The sequence below is a fragment of the Nycticebus coucang genome, chromosome 15 (assembly GCF_027406575.1).
Source record: "Nycticebus coucang isolate mNycCou1 chromosome 15, mNycCou1.pri, whole genome shotgun sequence".
In the NCBI taxonomy this organism is placed as follows: domain Eukaryota; kingdom Metazoa; phylum Chordata; class Mammalia; order Primates; family Lorisidae; genus Nycticebus; species Nycticebus coucang.
The window spans coordinates 83,833,354-83,854,530 of NC_069794.1; the positions used below are offsets into that span (position 1 = coordinate 83,833,354).

Here is a 21,177-nt window from a genome sequence, read left to right on the forward strand (position 1 = left end):
ATGATATCTCAAAGTAGTTTTGATTTGCATTTCTGTGATGATTAAAGATGATGAGCATTTTTTCATATGTCTGAAGGCCGCGCGCCTGTCTTCTTTAGAGAAGTTTCTCTTCAAATCCCTTGCCCAGCCTGCGATGGGATCCCTTGTTCTTTTTTTTTTTTTTTTTTGTAGAGACAGAGTCTCACTGTACCGCCCTCGGGTAGAGTGCCGTGGTGTCACACGGCTCACAGCAACCTCCAACTCCTGGGCTTACGCAATTCTCTTGCCTCAGCCTCCTGAGCAGCTGGGACTACAGGCTCCCGCCACAACGCCGGGTTATTTTTTTGTTGCAGTTCAGCCTGGGCTGGGTTTGAACCCGCCATCCTCGGTATGTGGGGCTGGCGCCCTACTCACTGAGCCACAGGTGCCGCCTGGGATCCCTTGTTCTAAAAAATATTTTCTGTTGTTTAAGATCTGTATCTTTTGTCTCCATTGATTTGGGGGTGTGGTATTGGTTTTTTTGTTTGTTTGTTTTTTTGAGACAGAGTCTCACAATGTCTCCCTGAGTAGAGTGCCCTTGTATAGCATCTCACAGCAACCTGAAACTCTTGGGTTTAAGCAATTTTCCTGACAGCCTCCCAAGTAGCTGGGACTACAGGCACCTGCCACAATGCCCGGCTATTTTTGTTGTTATAATAATTGTCATTGTTGTTTGGCAGTCCCAGGCTGGGTTCAAACTCGTCAGCTCCTGCCGTGTATGTGGCTGGCACCATAGCCGCTGAGCCTTTTTTTTTTTTTTTTTTTTTGAGACAAGGTCTTACTCTGTCACTTAGGCTGGAGTGTAGTGGCTCAGTCATAGCTCATTGTAACTCCTGAGCTCAAGTCATCTTGCTGCCTCAGCCTCCAGCATAGCTGGGACTACAGTCGCATGCTACTACAGCTGGTTAATTTATTTTTTTAGAGAAAGGGTCTTTGTATGTTGTTCTGGTTGGTCTTGAACTCTGACCTCAAGCAGTCCTTCCACCTTGCCTTCTGAAGTTTCAAGATTACAGGCATGAGCCACTGTCCCTGGCCTTCATCTTTGTTTTGTTTTTCCACAGTCCCTAGTTTTTGCCATCCAACTTAAATAATTTAATCATTAGTCTGAAAAGGAGGTAAGTAAGGGAGTACGTGTAGCACGTCCTAGAAAGAACCAACTAGTGGTGGGATCTGGGTGCTAGTAAAGATACACTTTTCAACTATTTTTTGGTAAATAAGATTAGATAGGAAGTATTTTAGTCATAGTAACTGTTACTGCAGAAGATAAGGAGTTCATTCACTAAGCATTAATTGAATGTGAGAATTTATATTTGTCTTTTAAAGTTCCTCATTTTGTTTAGCTTCCAGGAAAAAAGACAACTAAACTTTGGGTTCCAGATGAAGAAGTGTCTCCTGAGACAATGGTCAAAGTGAGTATTCTTCATAGTTTTGTTGATTTTAATATACTTAATATTATTATTGTGATATTATTAAAGATGTTAAATTTTCTATTTCTGTCAAATTGTATATAAAACCAGCACATTGTGCCCCATAAATGCATTATTGTACACAGCTGTGATTTAATTTAAAAAAAAAAAAGCATTCTATTTCTGTCACAGAGGTATAGCTATTAAAATTATTCAAGTATTGGTGGTACCTGTGGCTCAGTGAGTGGGGAGCCAGCCCCATATACCGAGGGTGGCAGGTTCGAACTCGGCCCCGTCCGAAATCCAACAAAAGAATAGCTGGGCCTTGTGGCAGGCGCCTGTAGTCTCAGCTCATCGGGAGGCTAAGGCAAGAGAATCACCTTAAGCCCAAGAGCTGGAGGTTGCTGTGAGCTGTGATGCTACAACACTCTACTGAGGGTGACAGAGACTCTGTCTCTAAAAGAAAAAAAGAAATTATTCAAGTATTTATATTTATTATATGATATCTTATGCTATGAGAGTATAGGGTAGTAATGGAAGCTGCATATAATCTAATTAGAGGGGAAGAAAGATTTGAAAATTGCTTCCATATGTCTATTTCTTAGATATGTTTGGGTTTTTTTTTTTGTTTGTTTGTCTTGTTTTGAGACAGAGTCTCATTCTGTCACCCTGAGTAGAGTGCCATGATGTCATAGCTCACAACAACCTCAAACTCTAGGGCTCATTTGGATCCTCTTGCCTCAGCATCCCAAGTAGCTGGGACTATAGGCATCTGCTAGTTTTTCTGTTTTTAGTAGAGATGGGGTCTTGCCATTGCTCAGGCTGGTCTCGAACTCCTGAGCTCAAGCAGTCCACCCGCCTCAGCCTCCCAGAGTTCTGTCACTATTTTATTCACAAAAGACAATTCTGGTTTTTACGGACATTTCTTAATATTTGGTAAAGATAATAATACAGATTTTAAGCTTGTTCATCTTTTCCATGAGATTTAATAAAACCGTTCTTATGTTTTTAAAAATTTAGCCTGTAATTCCTTGAATTAGGAGTTGTACTTAAGTATAAGATCACTTATTATTGGTGTAGAGAGTATTAATTTATTGAAACCATCTGTGGTCCTGTCATGTACATCTCGCCTTAATCTACTATCAAGGTGTGAAGGTCAGGCGCCAATATATTAATATTAATATATATATAATTTTTCTGGTTATAATTTCTTACAATCCTTCAGGATGTATGTATGTACTTTTTATATTTCACATTATGTACTCCTTTTTTCACATTTTTCTAACTTCAGATTCTGATACCATTTTTGCACTCCTGTAAAGCAGCTTTACCTTTAGCATCATTGAATGTACGATGTTTGATATTTCGAGTCCCATTATAAACCTGTTTTCTCAGCATTGATCTCAAGTAGCAGTTTGGTGCAGTTGTGAGCTGCAGTGGACTAGAAGGCAAGCCACCTATAAGTTAAATAACTCCATACTTACCAAATGCTTGGGGAAGAGATCTCCAGAGTGTCTTCCATGTGTCAAACACTGTTAAAGACCCACTTAACTCCTGAGCCGCTCTGTAAAATCCTGCACCACTGCACCAAACTGCTGCTTGAGAACAGTGCTGAGAAAATAGGTATATAATGGCACTCACAGCATCACGCATTATTTAACATCAGTGATGTTAAAGGTAAAGCTGCTTTACAAGGGTACAAAAATAGTATCAGAATCTGAAACTAGAAAAATGTGAAAAAGTAGTACATAATGTGATAGGTAGGATTTGTACATCCTTTAAGAAAGAGATAATATATTAATTCTTCAAAAGGGGTGTTGGAAACATTAAAGGAAGTAAGAGGTGTAAAAGTACTTAATTAAGTACTTCATATTTATAAAATGTAGTACAAATGTGGAGTGGTATCTCTTAGGTAGAAAAATTTGAATATAGTTAAAAGTTAGGAACTTAGCTGATTAGGGAAGTTAGCATGATTTTACTTTAGGTTATGAAAGGTGGGAATGTGTTTTGGAGAATCAGTTTAGAAAAGAAACAGCAATAATAAAAAAACGGTCTTTACTCATTTCTGTGTGTGTGTGTGTGTCATTCCTCTGATGGTTGAAACTTCTTTAAAACATTCAAAGCAGCCGGGCACAGTGGCTCTTGCCTGTATAATCCTAGCACTCTGGGAGGCCAAAGTGGACGGATTGCCTGAGCTCACAGGTTCAAGATCAGCCTGAGCAAGAGCGACACCTTGTCTCTAAAAATAGTCAGATGTTATGGCAGGCGTCTATAGTCCCAGCTACTTGGAAGGCCAAGGCTAGAGAATCACTTAAGTCCAAGAGTTTGAGGTTGCTGTGAGCTGTGATGCCGTGGCACTCTACCAAGGGCAACAAAGTGAGACTCACCCTCAAAAAAAAAATTCAAAGTATACATATTATATGTGAATAATTATTTTTTCTGAAAAGCGTTTATTGAAAACATCTTTTGATTTTGTTTTCAAATAGTTAATTCCTTTAAAATGTACTATTTTATTTGTCGATTTATCTTTTAAATAGATCCAGGCTATTAAAATGATGGTTCGATGGCTACTTGGAATGAAAAATAATCACAGTAAATCAGGAACTTCTACCTTAAGATTATTAACAACAATATTGCATAGTGATGGAGACTTAACAGAACAGGGGAAAATTAGGTATGTAATTACTACTTCACAGTTCCTTGGATTGTACATTATTTTAACTCCTGGTGTAATTGTTGAATGGTACAATTTCTTTTTTAAAAATACAATATTGGTACACAGCTATGATTTAATAAAAAAAATAAAATAAATTAGAAGATAGTAATTTAAAATAAAATAAAATAAAAATACAATATTGCTTTGTACATAGGGTTATATTTTTACTATAATATGCTTTTATACAACGGTTATTTTATAATGGCAGTCACATATCTGGTACAGGGGACTGTTAAACATTATAAGTATTTTAAACAATAAATGTTTACTCTTTGGGGACATCTAATGTGAAAGTGTTAGTGTACCAATCAATAACTGATGTTTTATATTCTTGTTACTATCTGAAGGGAAAAGGCAGCTTGCTGAGTCTATTGCCAGAAGTCATTACATGTTTTTAAAATGTATATATATATTTTTTTTACAACAAACGCTTCTTTTTTTTTGGCCGGGGCTGGTTTGAACCCATCATCTCCGGTCTATGGGGCCACAGGTGCCACCCAATAAACACACTTTTTTTGTTTTGTTTTTTGTTTTGTTTTATTTGAAGGATATAATATAGTATAGTGATTGAAACCATGGACTCTGGACCCTGACTTCAAAACCTGTCTCTACCACTTACTAGTTAGGTGACTGTTAGCAAGTTGCATTAACCTCTCAGTACCTTAGTTTCCTTGCCTATAAAATAGAAATAATGATGATTATGTATCATTATTATTGATCCATCTTATCTTACCTAGTTATTATGATAAAATTAAATGAGTTAAAACACTACCTGGCATCTAGTAATAAGCATTGTTGATGGCAGTGGTTATGTCAGTGTTAGCTAAAATTTAGAGGTTTCTTTATGAAAACACAGATGCCATTAGTGTCACATCTTGGTAACACAAAATGGAGAATAACTTACCCCTTTATATATCTAGTTTAAATACTTTAATGAGAAAACATAAAAAAGTGACTACCAGCTGCTTTCTACCTTTCTTCCTCATTTTATTCTCCTTGAATATATATAGTATATATTCCAAACTCTCTCTCTCTCTCTATATATATATATATGTAAGTTTTACTTATACTATATTCTTTGCATAGAATATTAACAGTAGCTCATTTTTCTCAGACAAAATAGAAAATGTAAAGCTTGGTAAACTATTCATTTTATATATACTATCATCATATTATACTATCTTATATATATCTCTCTATATATATCTATACTATATGTATATGTACTATATATACTATACATACATACATATATACATATACTATACTATATAATATACTATATCATCTTATATATCACCTTCTTATATTCTATTTTTTTTCATCTCTCTACTTCCATAATTTTTATGTGCCTGTGTTCAGGACTTAACAAATAAGTAGGTTTTGATATAAAATTTTTATGGAATTTGGGATATTTTTGTGCTGGTCAGCTCAACCTGATAGAGCAAAAAAAATTCTCCCCCAACGCTAATGCATTTTGTCTCTTAATATATTATGTATATTATTTTATACTTACTTGCCCAGTATTCAGCTGTATAAATTTTAGAGGCAATATACTTTAGTGGTGGAGGCATATTGGAGGGACACTGAAAGCATATTGCCAGCTTCAAATTCATGTTTCACCTTCCACCATTGATCAGCTGCTTTTATTTATGAGGAAATTATTTAACTTCTTGTCTCAGATTCCTGATCTATAAAATAAAAATATCTCCTTACAGGGTTTTTGTAAGAAATTATATATGAAAGTAATTGGAATGGTACGTCTAGCACATAGTATCATGGAAGCTTTGTTCTTTGGAACCCATATGACATTCAGGAACATTCAGGAGCCTACCTAGGGTGGGAGTAAGAATTCCTTCTTGTAGAAACAAAGTAGATAGAGCCTTGGGGCTAGGGGTAGCGTTCTTTCCTTTGCTTAAATAGGAGGCTTTTTTGTGGGTTTCCATCTTAAACTTTTGTGTAAGATTTTATTTGAAGGAAAGTTTCTTCTGCTTAATAAAGCTGAAAACAGAAACTAAAAGTTTCCTGGAATTACATGTCATAAGTTTTTTTTTTTTTTTTTTTTTTTTTTAAGCTTATTGGATTAAATTAAATAAAAACCTCTTGTCTAGATGGGAAATTTTAAAGACAAATATGTAGGCAGCATCTGTTGTCCATGCCTGTGGGATAAACATCCAACCACTGGCATGTACTCTCTGCAGTAAGAAGTATGATTTACCTGCTTAATAGTCACTTGGAATATTGTCATTGATGAATTGAAAAGCACCTTTGAGATGTGTTCTGCAACTTCAGAACCTTACTAATACTGGCAAGTATTCAGTCAGTATTTTTTACACAATCCTTAGAAAGATAAAGGAAGAGACTTTAACTTACTAGGTCATTAGATCTTAGTAAACTAAGACCATGTCTTTTCTTTTAAATCCCCCTTACGGCAATATATATTATAGAGATACTTACATGAACGTTGAATGATACTCCAAGGAGAATGACTTTGCTCTCTATCCATTAGTTTCAGATCTCCGTAATTTAGCTAATAAATCACTGTGTTAGGGGAAATTGTTTAAATGTATTTAGTACTGTAGATACTGTGAAGTGTGCTTCATTGAGTGATTTTCTGTCCTTGAACTTGAAAAAGATTTTCTTGGTAATATTCAAAAAGTTCAATCCTAGCTAGGAATAGTAATGTTTCATCCACTATGCCTGCTTTTGTTATATTTCTTTTGTGCTTAGCACAGTAGTTGTGATTGATGTACTATTAAGTTAGGACATTTTTATTTCTAATCTATACGTAAACATATCTCAAAAAATCTGTAGTAGAATATTAAAACCTTATAATTAAACTTATAAATAGATTTTACTAGGCTTGCCTATTAGCTACTTTTTGCAGAATTAAATGACGTTAGTAACACTAGCATAGACTTATGTTTAAGAGAAGAATTTCATAATATCAGGCATCATCTTCCATAGCTAAGTGAACATAATATGGTGTTCGGTTATCACTAAAATATTTTCTTAGTCCATTCAGGCTGCTATAACAAAATATCATAGACTGAGTAGCTTATAAACAACAGAAATTTATTTCTCACAGTTTGGAAGGCTGAGAAGTTCAAGATAAGGATACTAGTATGGTTGGGTTCTGGTGAGGGCCTTTTCCTAATTTGTAGACTTTTGGTCCACAAACTTGATCTTCTTGCTAAGTCCTCAGATGGCAGAAATGTTAGGCAAGCTCCCTCTGGCCACTTTTATGAGGGCACTAATCCCCTTCATGAGGGCTCCACGCCCATGACCTAATTGCCTCCCCCAAAGGCCCCATCTCCTAATATAATCACCTTGGTGTTTGAATTGTAACATGATTTGTGGAGGGGAGGGGGGGTGCATAAACATTTACACATTCTCATTTTTAGAAGAATTTTTACAAAATCAGACATACAAAGTAGGAAGAGTTTTATATAGACATTTGAAAATCTAATCTATATTCATTCTTGCTCATTTTTCAGTAAACCAGATATGTCACGCCTGAGACTTGCCGCTGGGAGTGCTATTGTGAAGCTAGCACAAGAACCCTGTTACCATGAAATCATCACATTAGAACAGTATCAGCTATGCGCATTAGCTATCAACGTAAGGAAAATGGCAATATAAAATGACTACATGGGCTTTGACTTTCAGAAAGAAAAACATCTGCTCTGATATTTAGATAAAAATCTAGAATGTGTATATTTTCTTTGATAAACTTGTCCGTGAGAAACATTCAGAGTTCTAAAATTGTCCTTTGAGTTTTGGGTTGCTAACACAGTATAGTTGATTCTTGTTATTTGTAGTAGTTCTCTTTTTTCTTAATTTATCTTTTCTCTCCTTTTTATTTCTCTCTTTTTCTTCACTTTTTCCTTTTCCTTTCTTCTCTACTTTTTCTTAAGACAAGGTCTCACTCTGTTGCCCAGGCTAGAGTGCAGTGGCAAGATCATAGCTGATTATAGCCTTGAACTCCTGGGCTCAAGCGATTCTACTGCCTCAGCCTTCCTAGTGCTGGAACTACAGGCATGCGGCATTATGCCTAAGTTTTAACTTATTTTTTAGAAACAGGGTCTTGCTGTGTTGCTCCGCCTAGTCCCAACCTCCTGGCCTCAAGTGATCTTCCTATCTCAGCTTCCCAAGTCACTGGGAGGATGGACTTGGGTAGTACTATACTTTAGTGGTTATTTTACACTTAGTTTTTGTGTTTTTTTCCAAGTAATCTTAAGAATTTATTTCAGGGATTGTTGTAATTCTTCCCTTCCCTTTCCTGTTCTCTCTAGCTTAAAAATTGTTGCTTATCTATAACCCCTAGACACAATCATCTATTTTTAAATTGTAATCATTTTGTCAGTTTCTGATACTTTAGTCTTTAAAACAGCTATTCCAAATCCTGTTTATGATTTGTTCTAGTTTTGTTAATGTTTAGATAAGACCATCTGAGCAGTGAGATTTTGGTAAACACCTAACTTCCCGGTTTAGTTTCCTTATTTAATTTTGTAGATAATGTTATTTTGTAAGAAACTGAGAATTGTTTAAAATATATATTACATTTCTTAGAAAACAACCTTTGTATTTATGTTTTTGAATTGGCAAGACTTGCAATCCGTTGATTTTTGGTATTTCTTAGAGTAATGATACTATCATTATTGAAGTATAAATTAAAAGTGTAGAAATATATAAAAAGAGATAGACTTTGTTGGAAACTTACAGTATATACAAATTATGTGCCAACCATTATGTATTTATTATGTGCAAAAGTCTCCACACTTACTGACTTCTAGAGGCTTTCTTTTCTAGTACTGTATTATACATTGCCATCTTGAGCACCAAATTCCCAAGGTGAAAGTTCATATAACCTAAGTTTTAAGATTTCTTTGGAATTCTGTTGACTGTGGAACATGTCCCAATGGTAATAGTCAATTATTAGCATCTTCTCACAGCTTAAAAGCATATCAAGTTAACTCATTCTAAATAAAACTTTTCTCTATTTCTGTTATTTCTTTAAACCATATGCCTATCTCCTCTTTTTAAACTTTCAAACCTTAAAAAAGTATAATCTAAGTCTTTTTTCTTTCTTATCCTCTCATCCCTACACATATTTTGGTATTTGTTTTGTTTTCCAAAGCACCCTATTGAAGTCCTCAAGTCCAGTAATGTTATCGGGCTTCATTGTCCTTTCTGCATCATTTGACTCGGCTTATTGCTCCTTTATTCTTGAAGCTCTTGTTTGATTTCTGTCTTCTTTGACTACATTTTCTGGCTCTTCTTCTTTTTCTTTAAATGTGTGTATTCTGTGAGGATCTGTCCAGGATTAGATTCAACACTTAAACATTCTTCTTCGGCCACCTCATGATCCCTTTGAGTGGCTACTATACTAGCAGCATTAAGTTTTTTTAAAATCTCTGGTGCCACTTAAACGGGACAGATTGTTCAAACTTTTATGTTCTGTGAATATAAAACTGAATTTAAAAGTATTTCCCAAATCTGTTCTCTCAACATGTAGAGCCTCAGTAAATGTTAAACCTAAATGGCATTTCTTAGACCTAAAGGCATGACTTACATTTGACGTTTTTGCATGTCCTTATACCTTGTTGCTAAAGTTTACATAATCCTGGCCTTCGATATCCATTATATCATTTTTATTCATACTTTCTTAACCACTTTTTTTGCTGTACCCATCATTAGCTTTCACCAAAGCTTACTTTATTGTTGGATAAATTTTCCTAATCATAGTTTTGATCAGATTATTCCCCTTTTCAGAAAATCCTTAGGGGCTCACACTTGTAAAAATAAATGCACATACTTTATAACCTGGCATTCGAACCCCTCTAGTATTTAGTCCTAACTGTACATCTTATTTTGCGTATTATCCTTTACCTACCCTCATTTTGGTGTAGCTGAATAAATTTCTTCTATGTGACTTGTACTTTGCTGCCTCTGATTTTATTCTTACCCTTTTGTTTTTATACATCCACCCCAACCCTTTCTGCAAATCAAGGCTCAGGAACGACCTTTTTCACAAACAGCTCGTATTCTTTTAGCTGAAAGTAGTCTCTTTTTAATTCTCTGGATTTTATCTACAATTTTGTGCTTTAGCTACTTAAAATCATGTGGTTTATTTCTTTTTGAGTTGAGGCTCTTGAAAGACAGTGTTGTATCAGGGAGGCCCTTGTCATGTATTTTAACAAAAAGTAAATTTAGAGGAATAGATAATAATACGAATTTTAACACAATTTAATAATTGCTTAGATTTTAGAATTTGGAACTTAGTTCATGAAACATGCACTTTATACTGCTATGTGCTATCAGTAGGTTTTGGAACACTAAGATAAGTTAAATCATAGTCCTGGAAGCTAACAACCTATTGGGAGAACGGAAAATAGGTAAGTATTGATTAGTACAATAATTCTGAGGATGAGTTGTACTAGAAAAGGATACTAAAAGTGAATTAACTGAAGGTAAATTACTTACACTGAATTTAATCTAATTTAAAATTAATTTCATAGTCAGTAATGAGTAAAAGCTTTGATTGGAACTTTACCTTGGGGGTCATCTTTGTAGCATTAGATACCACCTGCTTTTTTTGTTGTATTTAACCAGTTACTTTTTATAACCCTGCTGGTGAAAGAAACAAGTATTTGCTTTTGTGAGTATATCTTTCTGATAAAATTATATTTACTTAATTTTAGTCAAAAAGATAGTCATCGTTACAAAAAACAAATCAAAGGCTTCCTCAGTTCCAAGTAGCACCTTTTAAAATTCTATATTCAAATGATTGTCTTGAAGTACCAATATGTCATCATTCCTGTCAATTTTTTTACTTCAGTTGTATATTAGTTGCCTTGCCTGTGATTTGACAGTTCTGCCATATCCCTTCGATGACTTTTTGAAAATCTGCCTGCTACTTTAATGATGATTCAAAGATTGATGTTGTAGTTAATTTGCATTGTATTTTTGGACCCTAAATGATTAGTGGGAGGGACACAGACATGGTCTTTGTTGAAGACACTGTCAAAGTAATGTCTGGGCATGGTGGTCACTCCTGCAATCTGGAAGGCAGGCAGATCTCTTGAGCTCAGGAGTTTGAGAACAACCTGAGCAAGAACAAGATTCTATCTCTACTAAGAATAGAAAAAAAAACTAGCTGGGCATTTGAGGGGGGCCCTGTATTCCCAGCTGCTCAGGAGGCTGAGGCAAGAGGATCACTTGAGCCCAGGAGTTTGAGGTTGCTGTAAGCAAGGCAGGGGCCACGGTGCTCTAACCAGGGTTATAGAGTACGATTTTGTCTTAAAAAAAAAAAAAAAAGATACTGTCAAAGTAGGGGGCAATAATATTTCAGTAGAGATTATTTATTTTTTGAGATAGGGTCTTGCCCTGTTGCCCAGACTAGAGTATAGTGGGATCATCATAGCTCATTGCAGCTACATACTTCTGGGCTCAAGTGATCCTCCTGCCCCAGCCTCCTGGATAGCCAGGACTACAGGCGCATCCTACTATGCCTGGCTAATTTTTCTGTTTTAATAGAGACGGGTTCTCACTCTTGCTCAGGATTGTTCTTAAACTTCTGACCTCAAGTGATCCTCCCACAGGCGTGAGCCACCATACATAGCTGAGATTAATTTTTTAATGAGTGGCATGTTTGTTTAGAGATACATCTGTGATATGTTGATTTTTACTCATTCAGTAATATTTTCATAATAAATAATTAGATAACAAAGACTCCTCTCTCCCATGGGAGTTAATACTGAGGAAAGAATAAGTTAATTTTAACTTTGTTGAGTGGGAGGGTAGATAATAGAAAATATTTCTGTGAAAGCCAAATTACTTCTTTATAAGTTGGCATTTGGTATTAAAATAAACTTATAATAAAATTGAAGTTAAGTGAAAGAAGATACACAAAATGAGGATTTAAAAATAAAGGCAAGATATTATGACTGAGGTTTTTTAAAAAGCTAAATGATCATTCTAGATAGAAGAAATAGTGTGCATAAGGTTATGTTAATGTGAAACACCCCATACCTTGCATTAATTGGTGGAGAGTAAGGTGTAATCATGAAGGTCTATACTCTGTCACTTTGAAGAGTTTGAATGGTAGTCCTCTCTTGACCCTAGTTTTATTTTTTTTTAATATATATATTTTTCCTTTATTTAGTCATATACACATAGATCATGAATACATTTATGCATATGTGCGATACAATGTGTTTTGTTTTGTTTTTGTTTGTTTGGGTTTTTTTTTTTTTTTTTTTTTTTTGCAGTTTTTGGCCAGGGCTGGGTTTGAAACCACCACCTCTGGCATATGGGGCCGGTGCCCTACTCCTTTGAGCCACAGGCGCTGCCCCAATGTGTTGATTTGTTTTATACAATTTGGAGTGCTTGCATAAAACCAATTAATACAGCTTTTACCTCGTTTACTTAATTATTGTGTTAAGACATTTATATTCTATACTTGATAGATTTGATTTATACCCTTGCACTATGCTCCATAGGTGTGGTCCCACCGTTTACTCTCCCTCTGTCAAACTCCCCCCTTCCCTTGCTTCCCCCTCCACTTCTCTCCTTCATCCTGAGCTATCTCTCATAAGAAAGTGTGAGTAATTATAAATTGGTTTCATAAAAGTACTGAGTACATTGGATACTTTTTCTTCCATTCTTGAGACACTTTACTAAGAGAAATATATTCCAGCTCCATTCATGTAAACATAAAAGAGGTAAAGTCTCCATCTTTCTTACAGTATTCCATGATATACGTACACCACAATTTATTAATCCATTCATGGGTCGATGGGCACTTGGGCTTCTTCCATGACTTAGCAATTATGAATTGAGCTGCAGTGAACAGTCTGGTGCAAATATGTTTGTTGCAAGGTGATTTTTTGTCTTTTGTATATATACCTAGTAGAGGAATTGCAGGATCAAATGGGAGGTCTACTTTTAGATCCCTGAGTGTTCTCCAAACTTCTTTCCAAAAGGAACGTATTAGGTTGCATTCCCACCAGCAGTGCAGAAGTGTTTCCCTTTTCTCCATATCCATGCCAACATCTGTTGTTTTGGGATTTTGTTATGTGGGCTACTCTTACTGGAGTTAGGTGGTATCTCAAAGTGGTTTTGATTTGCATTTCTCAGATGATTAAAGATGATGAGCATTTTTCCATGTGTCTGTAGACCATACGCCTGTCTTCTTTAGAGAAGCTTCTGTTCAAGTCTCTTGGCCCACAATGAAATGGGATCACTTGTTCTTTTCTTATTAATAAGTTTGAGTTCTCTGTGGATTCTGGTTATCAGACCTTCATCAGAAACATACCTGCAAAAATCCTCTCCCATTCTGAGGGTTGTCTACTTGCTTTACTTACTGTGTTCTTGGCGGTGCAGAAGCTTTTTAGTTTGATCAGATCCCAATAATGTATTTTTGGTGTTGCTTCACTTGCCGGGGGGGTCCTCCTCATAAAGTATTCTCCCAGGCTAATTTCTTCAAGTGTTTCCCCTGCACTCTCTCCAAGAATCTTTATAGTTTTATGTCTTAAGTTTAAGTCTTTTATCTAGTGAGAGTCAATTTTTGTTAGAGGTGAAAGGTGTGGGTCCAATTTCAGTCTTTTACAAGTCACCAGCCAATTCACCCAGCACCACTTGTTAAATAGGGAATCTTTCCCCCAGTTTATATCTTTGATAGGCTTAGCAAAAATCAAATGATGAGGGCGGTGCCTGTGGCTCAAGGAGTAGGGCACTGGTCCCATATGCCGGAGGTGGCGGGTTCAAACCCAGCCCCGGCCAAAAACCACAAACAAGAAAAATAAAAAATCAAATGACGATAAGTGTCTGGGTTCATCTCTTAGTTCTCAATTCTGTACCATACATCTATCTCTCTGTTTTTGTGCCAGCGCCATGCTGTTTTGATCACTGTAGATTTATAGTACAGTCTGAAGTCTGGTAGCATGATTTCTCCTGACTTGTTTTTATTTCTTTGTAATGTCTTGGCTATTCAAGGTTTTTTCTGTTTCCATATAAAATGAAATAGTAATTTTTCCAGATCTTTAAAGTATGACAGAGGTACTTTAATAGGGGTTGCATTAAATCTGTAGATTGCTTTGGGTGGTATGGACGTTTTAACAATGTTGATTCTTCCCAGCCATGAGCATGGTAGGTTTTTCTCTTTGTTAACATCTTCAGCTATTTCTTTTCTCAGAGTTTCTTAGTTCTTTTTAGAGAGATCTTTCATGTCCTTTGTCAGGTACATTCCCAGATATTTCATTTTCTTGGACGCAACTGTAAAAGGAATAGAGTCCTTGACTGCTTTTTCAGCTTGACTGTTGTTGGTATATATAAATGCTACTGATTTGTGAGTATTGATTTTGTATCTTGAGATGCTGCTGTATTCCTTGACCATGTCTAAGAGTTTTAGTGTTGAGTCCCTGGGGTTTTCCAGGTATAGAATCATATCATCTGTGAAGAGTGAAAGTTTGATCTCCTGATCCTATATGGATACTCTTGATTGCCTTCTCTTGCCTGATTGCAATGGTTAAGACTTCAATTACAATGTTAAAAAGCAGTGGAAACAGTGGGCAACCTTGCTTGGTTCCTGATCTGAGTGGAAATGATTTCAATTTTACTTCATTCAGTATAATATTGACTGTGGGTTTGTTGTAGATAGCCTCTATCAGTTTAAGAAATGTCCCTTCTATACCTATTATCTTAAGTGTTCTGATCATGAAGGAATGCTGGATATTATCTAAAGCTTTTTCTGTATCAATTGAGAGAATCATATGGTCTTTGTTTTTTATTTTGTTTATGTGATGTATTATATTTATAGATTTATGTATATTGAATCAGCCTTGAGACCCTGGGATAAAACCCACTTGGTCGTGGTGTATAATTTGATGTGTTGCTGGATTCTGTTTGCTAGGATCTTATTGAATATTTTTACATCAGTATTCATTAGAGATATCGGTATGTTGTCCCTAGTTTTAGTTATGTAACAAGATATTTTGAGAGAGACTGCCCACATTCACATAACTTTATTATAGTATAGTTTTATAATTGTTCTATTTTATTATTAGTTATTGTTGTTAATCTCTTATTGTGCTTAAATAAACCATCATATATATATATGAAAAAACATAAGTTGTATATGTATTTATGTACATGTACTACTCTGATTTTCAAGCATCCTTATCCATGGAATGTATTTTCTATTTGTTAACATCTTCAGCTATTTCTTTTCTCCGAGTTTCATAGTTCTCTTTAGAGAGATCTTTGAGAATCTTTGAGAGATCCATGGAATGTATTTTCCATGGATAAGGGAGGAGTATTGTAGCCTAGAAAAAAATTCTGATCATCTATATGCCAGGTATTATGTCAGGCTTATAAGACAGAGGTGAATAAAGACATAGCAAGATGTCAGGCTTATAAGACAAAAGTGAATAAAGACATAACTGGTACCAATGGGCAAGACAGACATAAACCAGTCATTTTGATACTATATACTAGATTTATGCTGGAGATACGTACAGAGTGCTGAGATAGCACAGAGGTAGATGCAGATTATGCACTGTTTTCTGGCAGATGCATGAGCTGTCTTTAAGGATGAGTAGGAGTTAGCTAGGAGAGTAAGGGTAGGTAAGTTTAGGAGAGAGGAATAGTGTGAGGTAAGCAGGTATAGAGCGGTAATAAATAGCTTAGGTTAATTATAGGACTAAAATTAATTTGGTGTTCTCAGGGTAACTTCAGAGTTGTGTTCTTTCTTGCCATTTTCTTTCTTGTTTTTCTTTGCTTTTTTTTTTTTTTTTCTTGGTTGTAGCTGTCATTGTTGTTTGGCAGGCCCAGGCTGGATTCAAACCCGCCAGCTCTGGTGTATGTGGCTAGTGCCCTAACTGCTGGGCTATAGGCACCGAGCCTTTCTTTGCTTTCTTTTGATGATATCTTACTATGTCTGCCTCAGCCACCTGAGTAGCTAGGATTACGGGTGTGCACCACTGTGCCCAGCTAGAATTATGCATTTTACTCTAAATAGATTTTTTAGTGATGAAACAAAAATGTATAAACTGGACAGCAGTTTTATCTTGCTCAGTAAATGAAAAAACTGTATTATGAGATAGTGTTTAAGCTTTAAGTTTTCTATCTTAAATTGGGATGGATTTTTATTTACAAGTTTTTTCTATTTTAAAAGTGCATTTATTTTCTCACACATGTATTATTATTAGGTTGTTATTAGGGCCTAGGTGAATACCACAGCTTTGAAATTCACATGAGTCACAGCATCTCACTCTTGTGTGCAATGAAGCAACAATTGTAGATTAGCTTGTTCACCTTTCTTTGGTATAGTAGATTTCATATTTGAAGTTGTTATTCTCTGCTGCCACGTAGATAATAATCTGGAATAATTATGTCTTTACAGGATGAATGCTATCAAGTAAGACAAGTATTTGCTCAGAAACTTCACAAAGGCCTTTCCCGCTTACGACTTCCACTTGAGTATATGGCAATCTGTGCACTTTGTGCAAAAGATCCTGTAAAAGAGAGACGAGCTCATGCTAGACAATGCTTGGTGAAAAATATAAATGTAAGACGAGAGTATCTGAAGCAGCATGCAGCTGTTAGTGGTAAGCATATAGGAAAATGAAAAGTATTCTTTTTCAACCTGACAGTGCAGTTTTGTAGAATACAAAATGATACACTGTTATTTATTAGCTCTAATAATAAATAATTTTAAGACATTACCATTAAGAAGCCACCAACTGCTGTTCATTCAATATAGGTCATTTTAAAAATGTAAATACATGGGTATTTAAATATCAACCTGAGTTTCTTTATGTAAATAAATAAATGGCTAAGGAAATGGTGATATTGGAGATACTTTTAATAGAATAGTAAAATTTTACATTTATACAGATTATCCAAGTGCTATCTTTTAGTTGAAAAAAGTATGTCTTTGATCTTTGTTGTTTATTCTTACCTGTAGCTGACATTAGTTTCAGTGCTTGTGTGTCTGCTTTTCATCTGCTCACTTTTATCCCATTGAGGTTAGTTGGTATGCCTCATGACTTGTATAACAAACAGCATTAAAATCCATCCACTTATTCAAGTCAGAAATCAGAGGCATTCTTCATACCTTCCCCCCCGCCTCTCGTTCATCACCAAATTCTGTTAACTTTCTTCAAATGTCTTGAACATCTATCCTCTACTCTCCTACTTTGCTGTATTTCACTTGGATTTTTATCTATGCTGCCTCTCTGTTGTTAAGTGTTCCCTCTAATCCTACTATGCAATATTACTATCTAAGTTATCCTTCTAAAACAGATCAAATAGTATCACTTCCTTGCTTGAAATCCCTGTTGATTCTCTGTTGTTCACAGGATAAAGCTGAAATGCCTTAGCATGCTGGGTTTCAATTACAAGTTTTTTCTCTGTCTCTGCCCTACTATGAATACTGTTATCTGTGTATTTTAGATTACCTGAAATGTGTGCAGCCGTCTTTCTTCTCTGTTGTCAACTTTATCTGGAAATTGCCTGCCCCTTCCAGAAAAACAAATAAATGAACAAAAACTAAGGAGTGACGTGCTTTGCAGTCACATCCTACCTCTGTGGTTATGTTTGGACTGGCTACTTAATCTGTGCCTTAGTTTCCTTATTTGTAAAATTGATATTATTATACTCATTTCTTCTGATTATTGTGAGATATGAAAAATCATATATACAAAGCATCTGTCATAATGCATGGCCCAAAAAAGTGCTTGGTATGTTTTAGCTATTATTTCAGGGACTCTTTCACATTGAAGTGCAGCTTCTGTCTTGATGGGTGCTTTAGTGTTGTCTCTTTACCTGATCTTACTCATCTTTATATTTTTAGATTCCATTATAGGCTTTGAACATAGTTAAACCCTGAATTGTGAACCTTATTACTTTTTCTTTTGTGCCTGGCTTGAAATGAATGATAATTGCACAAACTATTCTCTGAAAGTTCAGCAGTAGAAATAAAGAAAATTTGGTGCTTTATTGACACAAGTGGTGTATTGTACACCAGGTTAAACATCTGATTTAAATTTTTATTTTGAAAATAGGAAATATAAATGGAAATTGTCCAGAGTATAAATACAAGTGCTTTTACATACCCTTAATTAAACTTAGGATTACCATTCTCACCTCTCTTAACAGAACATGCTAATCTTAGCATATCAAAATATTTGAATTTAAACAAAAAAGATGGTCTTTTATAACAAATAGTGTCAAATTTTACTTTCTAATTTTGTGCCATACTGACTGAAAGATTTACTAGAAGTTTTTAATTTTGCTCGGCAGCTTATAAGAGAAAATTAAATATAGAGGCAAAGTAGATCTTATGTCTCTCGGTCTTAAATGTCATTTGTTTTGGTGACTTTTTCTATATGGATTTTAAACCTGAAATATTTGTCTTTGTAGCCTCAGCCTATGGTGTATTTAGTACACATTTCAATAATGGACATGATGGATGAATGAATAAATTGTATAATTTTTTTATTAATAAATTGTATAATTTATCACAAACCTCAACATGGGATATTTCAATATATTTTTCTTATATTGTGTTTAACTCTTGGGATACAGGAAATACAGTATGAAAACGAAAATATCTAATATTTGGTTTTCTAACTTGGGTGTTTTTGTTTTATTGGTTTTTCCTTTTTCTTTTGTTTTTTTCTTTTTCAGAGAAATTATTATCTCTTCTACCAGAGTATGTTGTTCCATATACAATTCACCTTTTGGCACATGACCCAGATTATGTCAAAGTACAGGATATTGAACAACTTAAAGATGTTAAAGAGTAAGATTTTTTTTCCATCCCATTTTCATGTTTTGTAAAAGTTGTTTTTTCTCCTTAATGCTGATAATGGGATCTCAGTTAGTTTATGGATATATTTTATTTTGGGGGTATTAGAGGTGCTTTCCTTTGTTTGCTCTCTGGTTTGCTTTTTTTATAACATCTCTTCATTTTACATTTTCAATGTAATTTCCTAAGACTTAATTAAGCATACTTACTGTACCTTACTTCTATTTCTCTACCAGTCTGGCATTTCTTTTCTATTGAAGTAATCCATTAAAAGTTTCCATTTTATTATTTATCTTTTTCTACTTCCTTCTGAAACTGTAATTTTGTATATAAGTTGAATTAATAATCTCCTTTACTTATACAGTAAGCACATTTTTTCTTCACAGTACCTGTTTTCCACCAGAGGAATAGAGAATAGTCTAGTTATGGGCCAAGTTTATAACTAGAGAAGTACTCTCACTTAAAATTTCATTGATGTTCCTCTAAGTAGAGTTTATGGCATTTGTACTTTTTTCAAAGATTATTGTTAGAATATTGAAAACACCATACATGTCAGAGTTTAGAATGGGAGAATGTAGTAAGCTTGAGACCCTGGTCCTCTTTCTGTTACAATTTTTATTGCGTATTAGAGGTGCTTCTAAAAATATATTTCAATGTATTTTTCTTATTGCAATTAACTCTTGGGATATAGTATGAAAGCGAGAATGTCTAATATTTGGTTTTCTAACCTGTGGTTTTGAATCAATTTATTATGCCTTTACCTCCCTATTAAAGGAAAAAAAAGAAAAAGAAAAAATTTCTTAGTTTCTTAATTCATAGAGATATTTTTCCAGTTAAATATTTGAGATATTATCTCAGGAGAATGAAATTAAATTATTACTTCTCATGGCAAGGGAAAAAGCAATTACTCTTTTTTTGCCACAGTTTTCATTTTAAAAAAGAAAGCACTTAGTTCTTCCAAATCGAGTTCTATATTAAAATGATTATAACTAGTAAAAACGTCTACCCATATCTCTGTATCAGAGAACATTGTGTTTTTTTTTTTTTTTTTTTAAATAGAGAAAATATCTTTAGGAATTTACTAGACATGTTTGGCTATATTTCTAATTGCCCCAGTATAGCCGTAAGTAATTGCCAGTCTACCAGTGAGCCACCTAGAAGAACATATCCTGTACTTGAGATTTTAAAGGTTATTTTTTTCTGTTCTAGAATAATAACTTTATTTCACATTTCTCTCTCTTCCTTCTTCCATTACTTTTCTCCTCTGTGTATCAACTACAACCCTGTCACTTTCTCTCTCTATAATACATAAACAAAACTTTTTTTTTTTTTTACTACATATTTCATTTAATTAACTTTAAAACTACTATGCTACTGGAACTTTAAAATTTTTCTTCGTTAGGCAAAGATAGCACATGTGGTTATCAACGATGACTTTTTCTTCTTTATTGCTGAAGAGTCTTAACTATTTAATAAGATAGTTATATTCTCTTGAAGACTTCTCATCAAGACTACAGTTGGTCTTGAGTATCCGAGGCCTCTTTTTTAGGTAGTTTTCACTTCTGTCACAGCTTACAACTATGACTTCCTTGGAGAAATTTAATTAAACTTTTAAAGGGGTCTTAGAAGCTCATGTCTGTATTGCTGAGCTGTTGTTATATGTATGTGTGACATATCCTTTTCCCTTTCTGGTTTGTAGCTGTTTATTTTTAATTATTTTCCTCTGAAGAGTTATAATCTAGGTTTTTATATTTAGAATTAATTTATCTGTATTTAACAAAGGTTATTTTTCTATTGTGTTTCTTTTTTTCTTATTTTTTTCTTAGATGTCTTTGGTTTGTTCTGGAAATATTAATGGCTAAAAATGAAAATAACAGTCATGCATTTATCAGAAAGATGGTAGAAAATATTAAACAAACAAAAGATGCCCAAGGACCAGATGATGCAAAAATGAATGAAGTATGTGATTCTTTGTGAATAATTACAGTTTCGTGTTGATTTAAACATTTGGGTATAGAGTATAAAACAAAAAGGGTATTTATAGACATTAAATATTTTTTCTATTAGTATTTTATTAGGAGTAATTAGAATTACTAATATAGAATTAGTAGTAATTTTGTTAGTAATAAACTAGTGAAAACATAGCTTACACTGGCTATTGCTTTTATTAATTTAGTATTTAGACTGGATGCATGTTCTAGAATTATTTCTAATTTGCAGAG

At 34.5% G+C, this 21,177-nt stretch overlaps 1 protein-coding gene across 9 annotated transcripts in view; it reads left to right on the forward strand.

The window, feature by feature from the left end:
* PDS5B (PDS5 cohesin associated factor B) overlaps window positions 1–21,177 on the forward strand; it is a 191,079-nt gene that overhangs the window by 154,572 nt on the left and 15,330 nt on the right. For all 9 annotated transcript variants that reach the window (XM_053563584.1, XM_053563581.1, XM_053563576.1 and 6 more), the window contains 6 exons: window positions 1,359–1,427; window positions 3,962–4,098; window positions 7,638–7,761; window positions 16,547–16,751; window positions 18,835–18,949; window positions 20,782–20,914. In XM_053563584.1, the coding sequence (XP_053419559.1) occupies window positions 1,359–1,427; window positions 3,962–4,098; window positions 7,638–7,761; window positions 16,547–16,751; window positions 18,835–18,949; window positions 20,782–20,914 (783 nt within the window). The remainder of the gene's footprint in view (window positions 1–1,358; window positions 1,428–3,961; window positions 4,099–7,637; window positions 7,762–16,546; window positions 16,752–18,834; window positions 18,950–20,781; window positions 20,915–21,177) is intronic.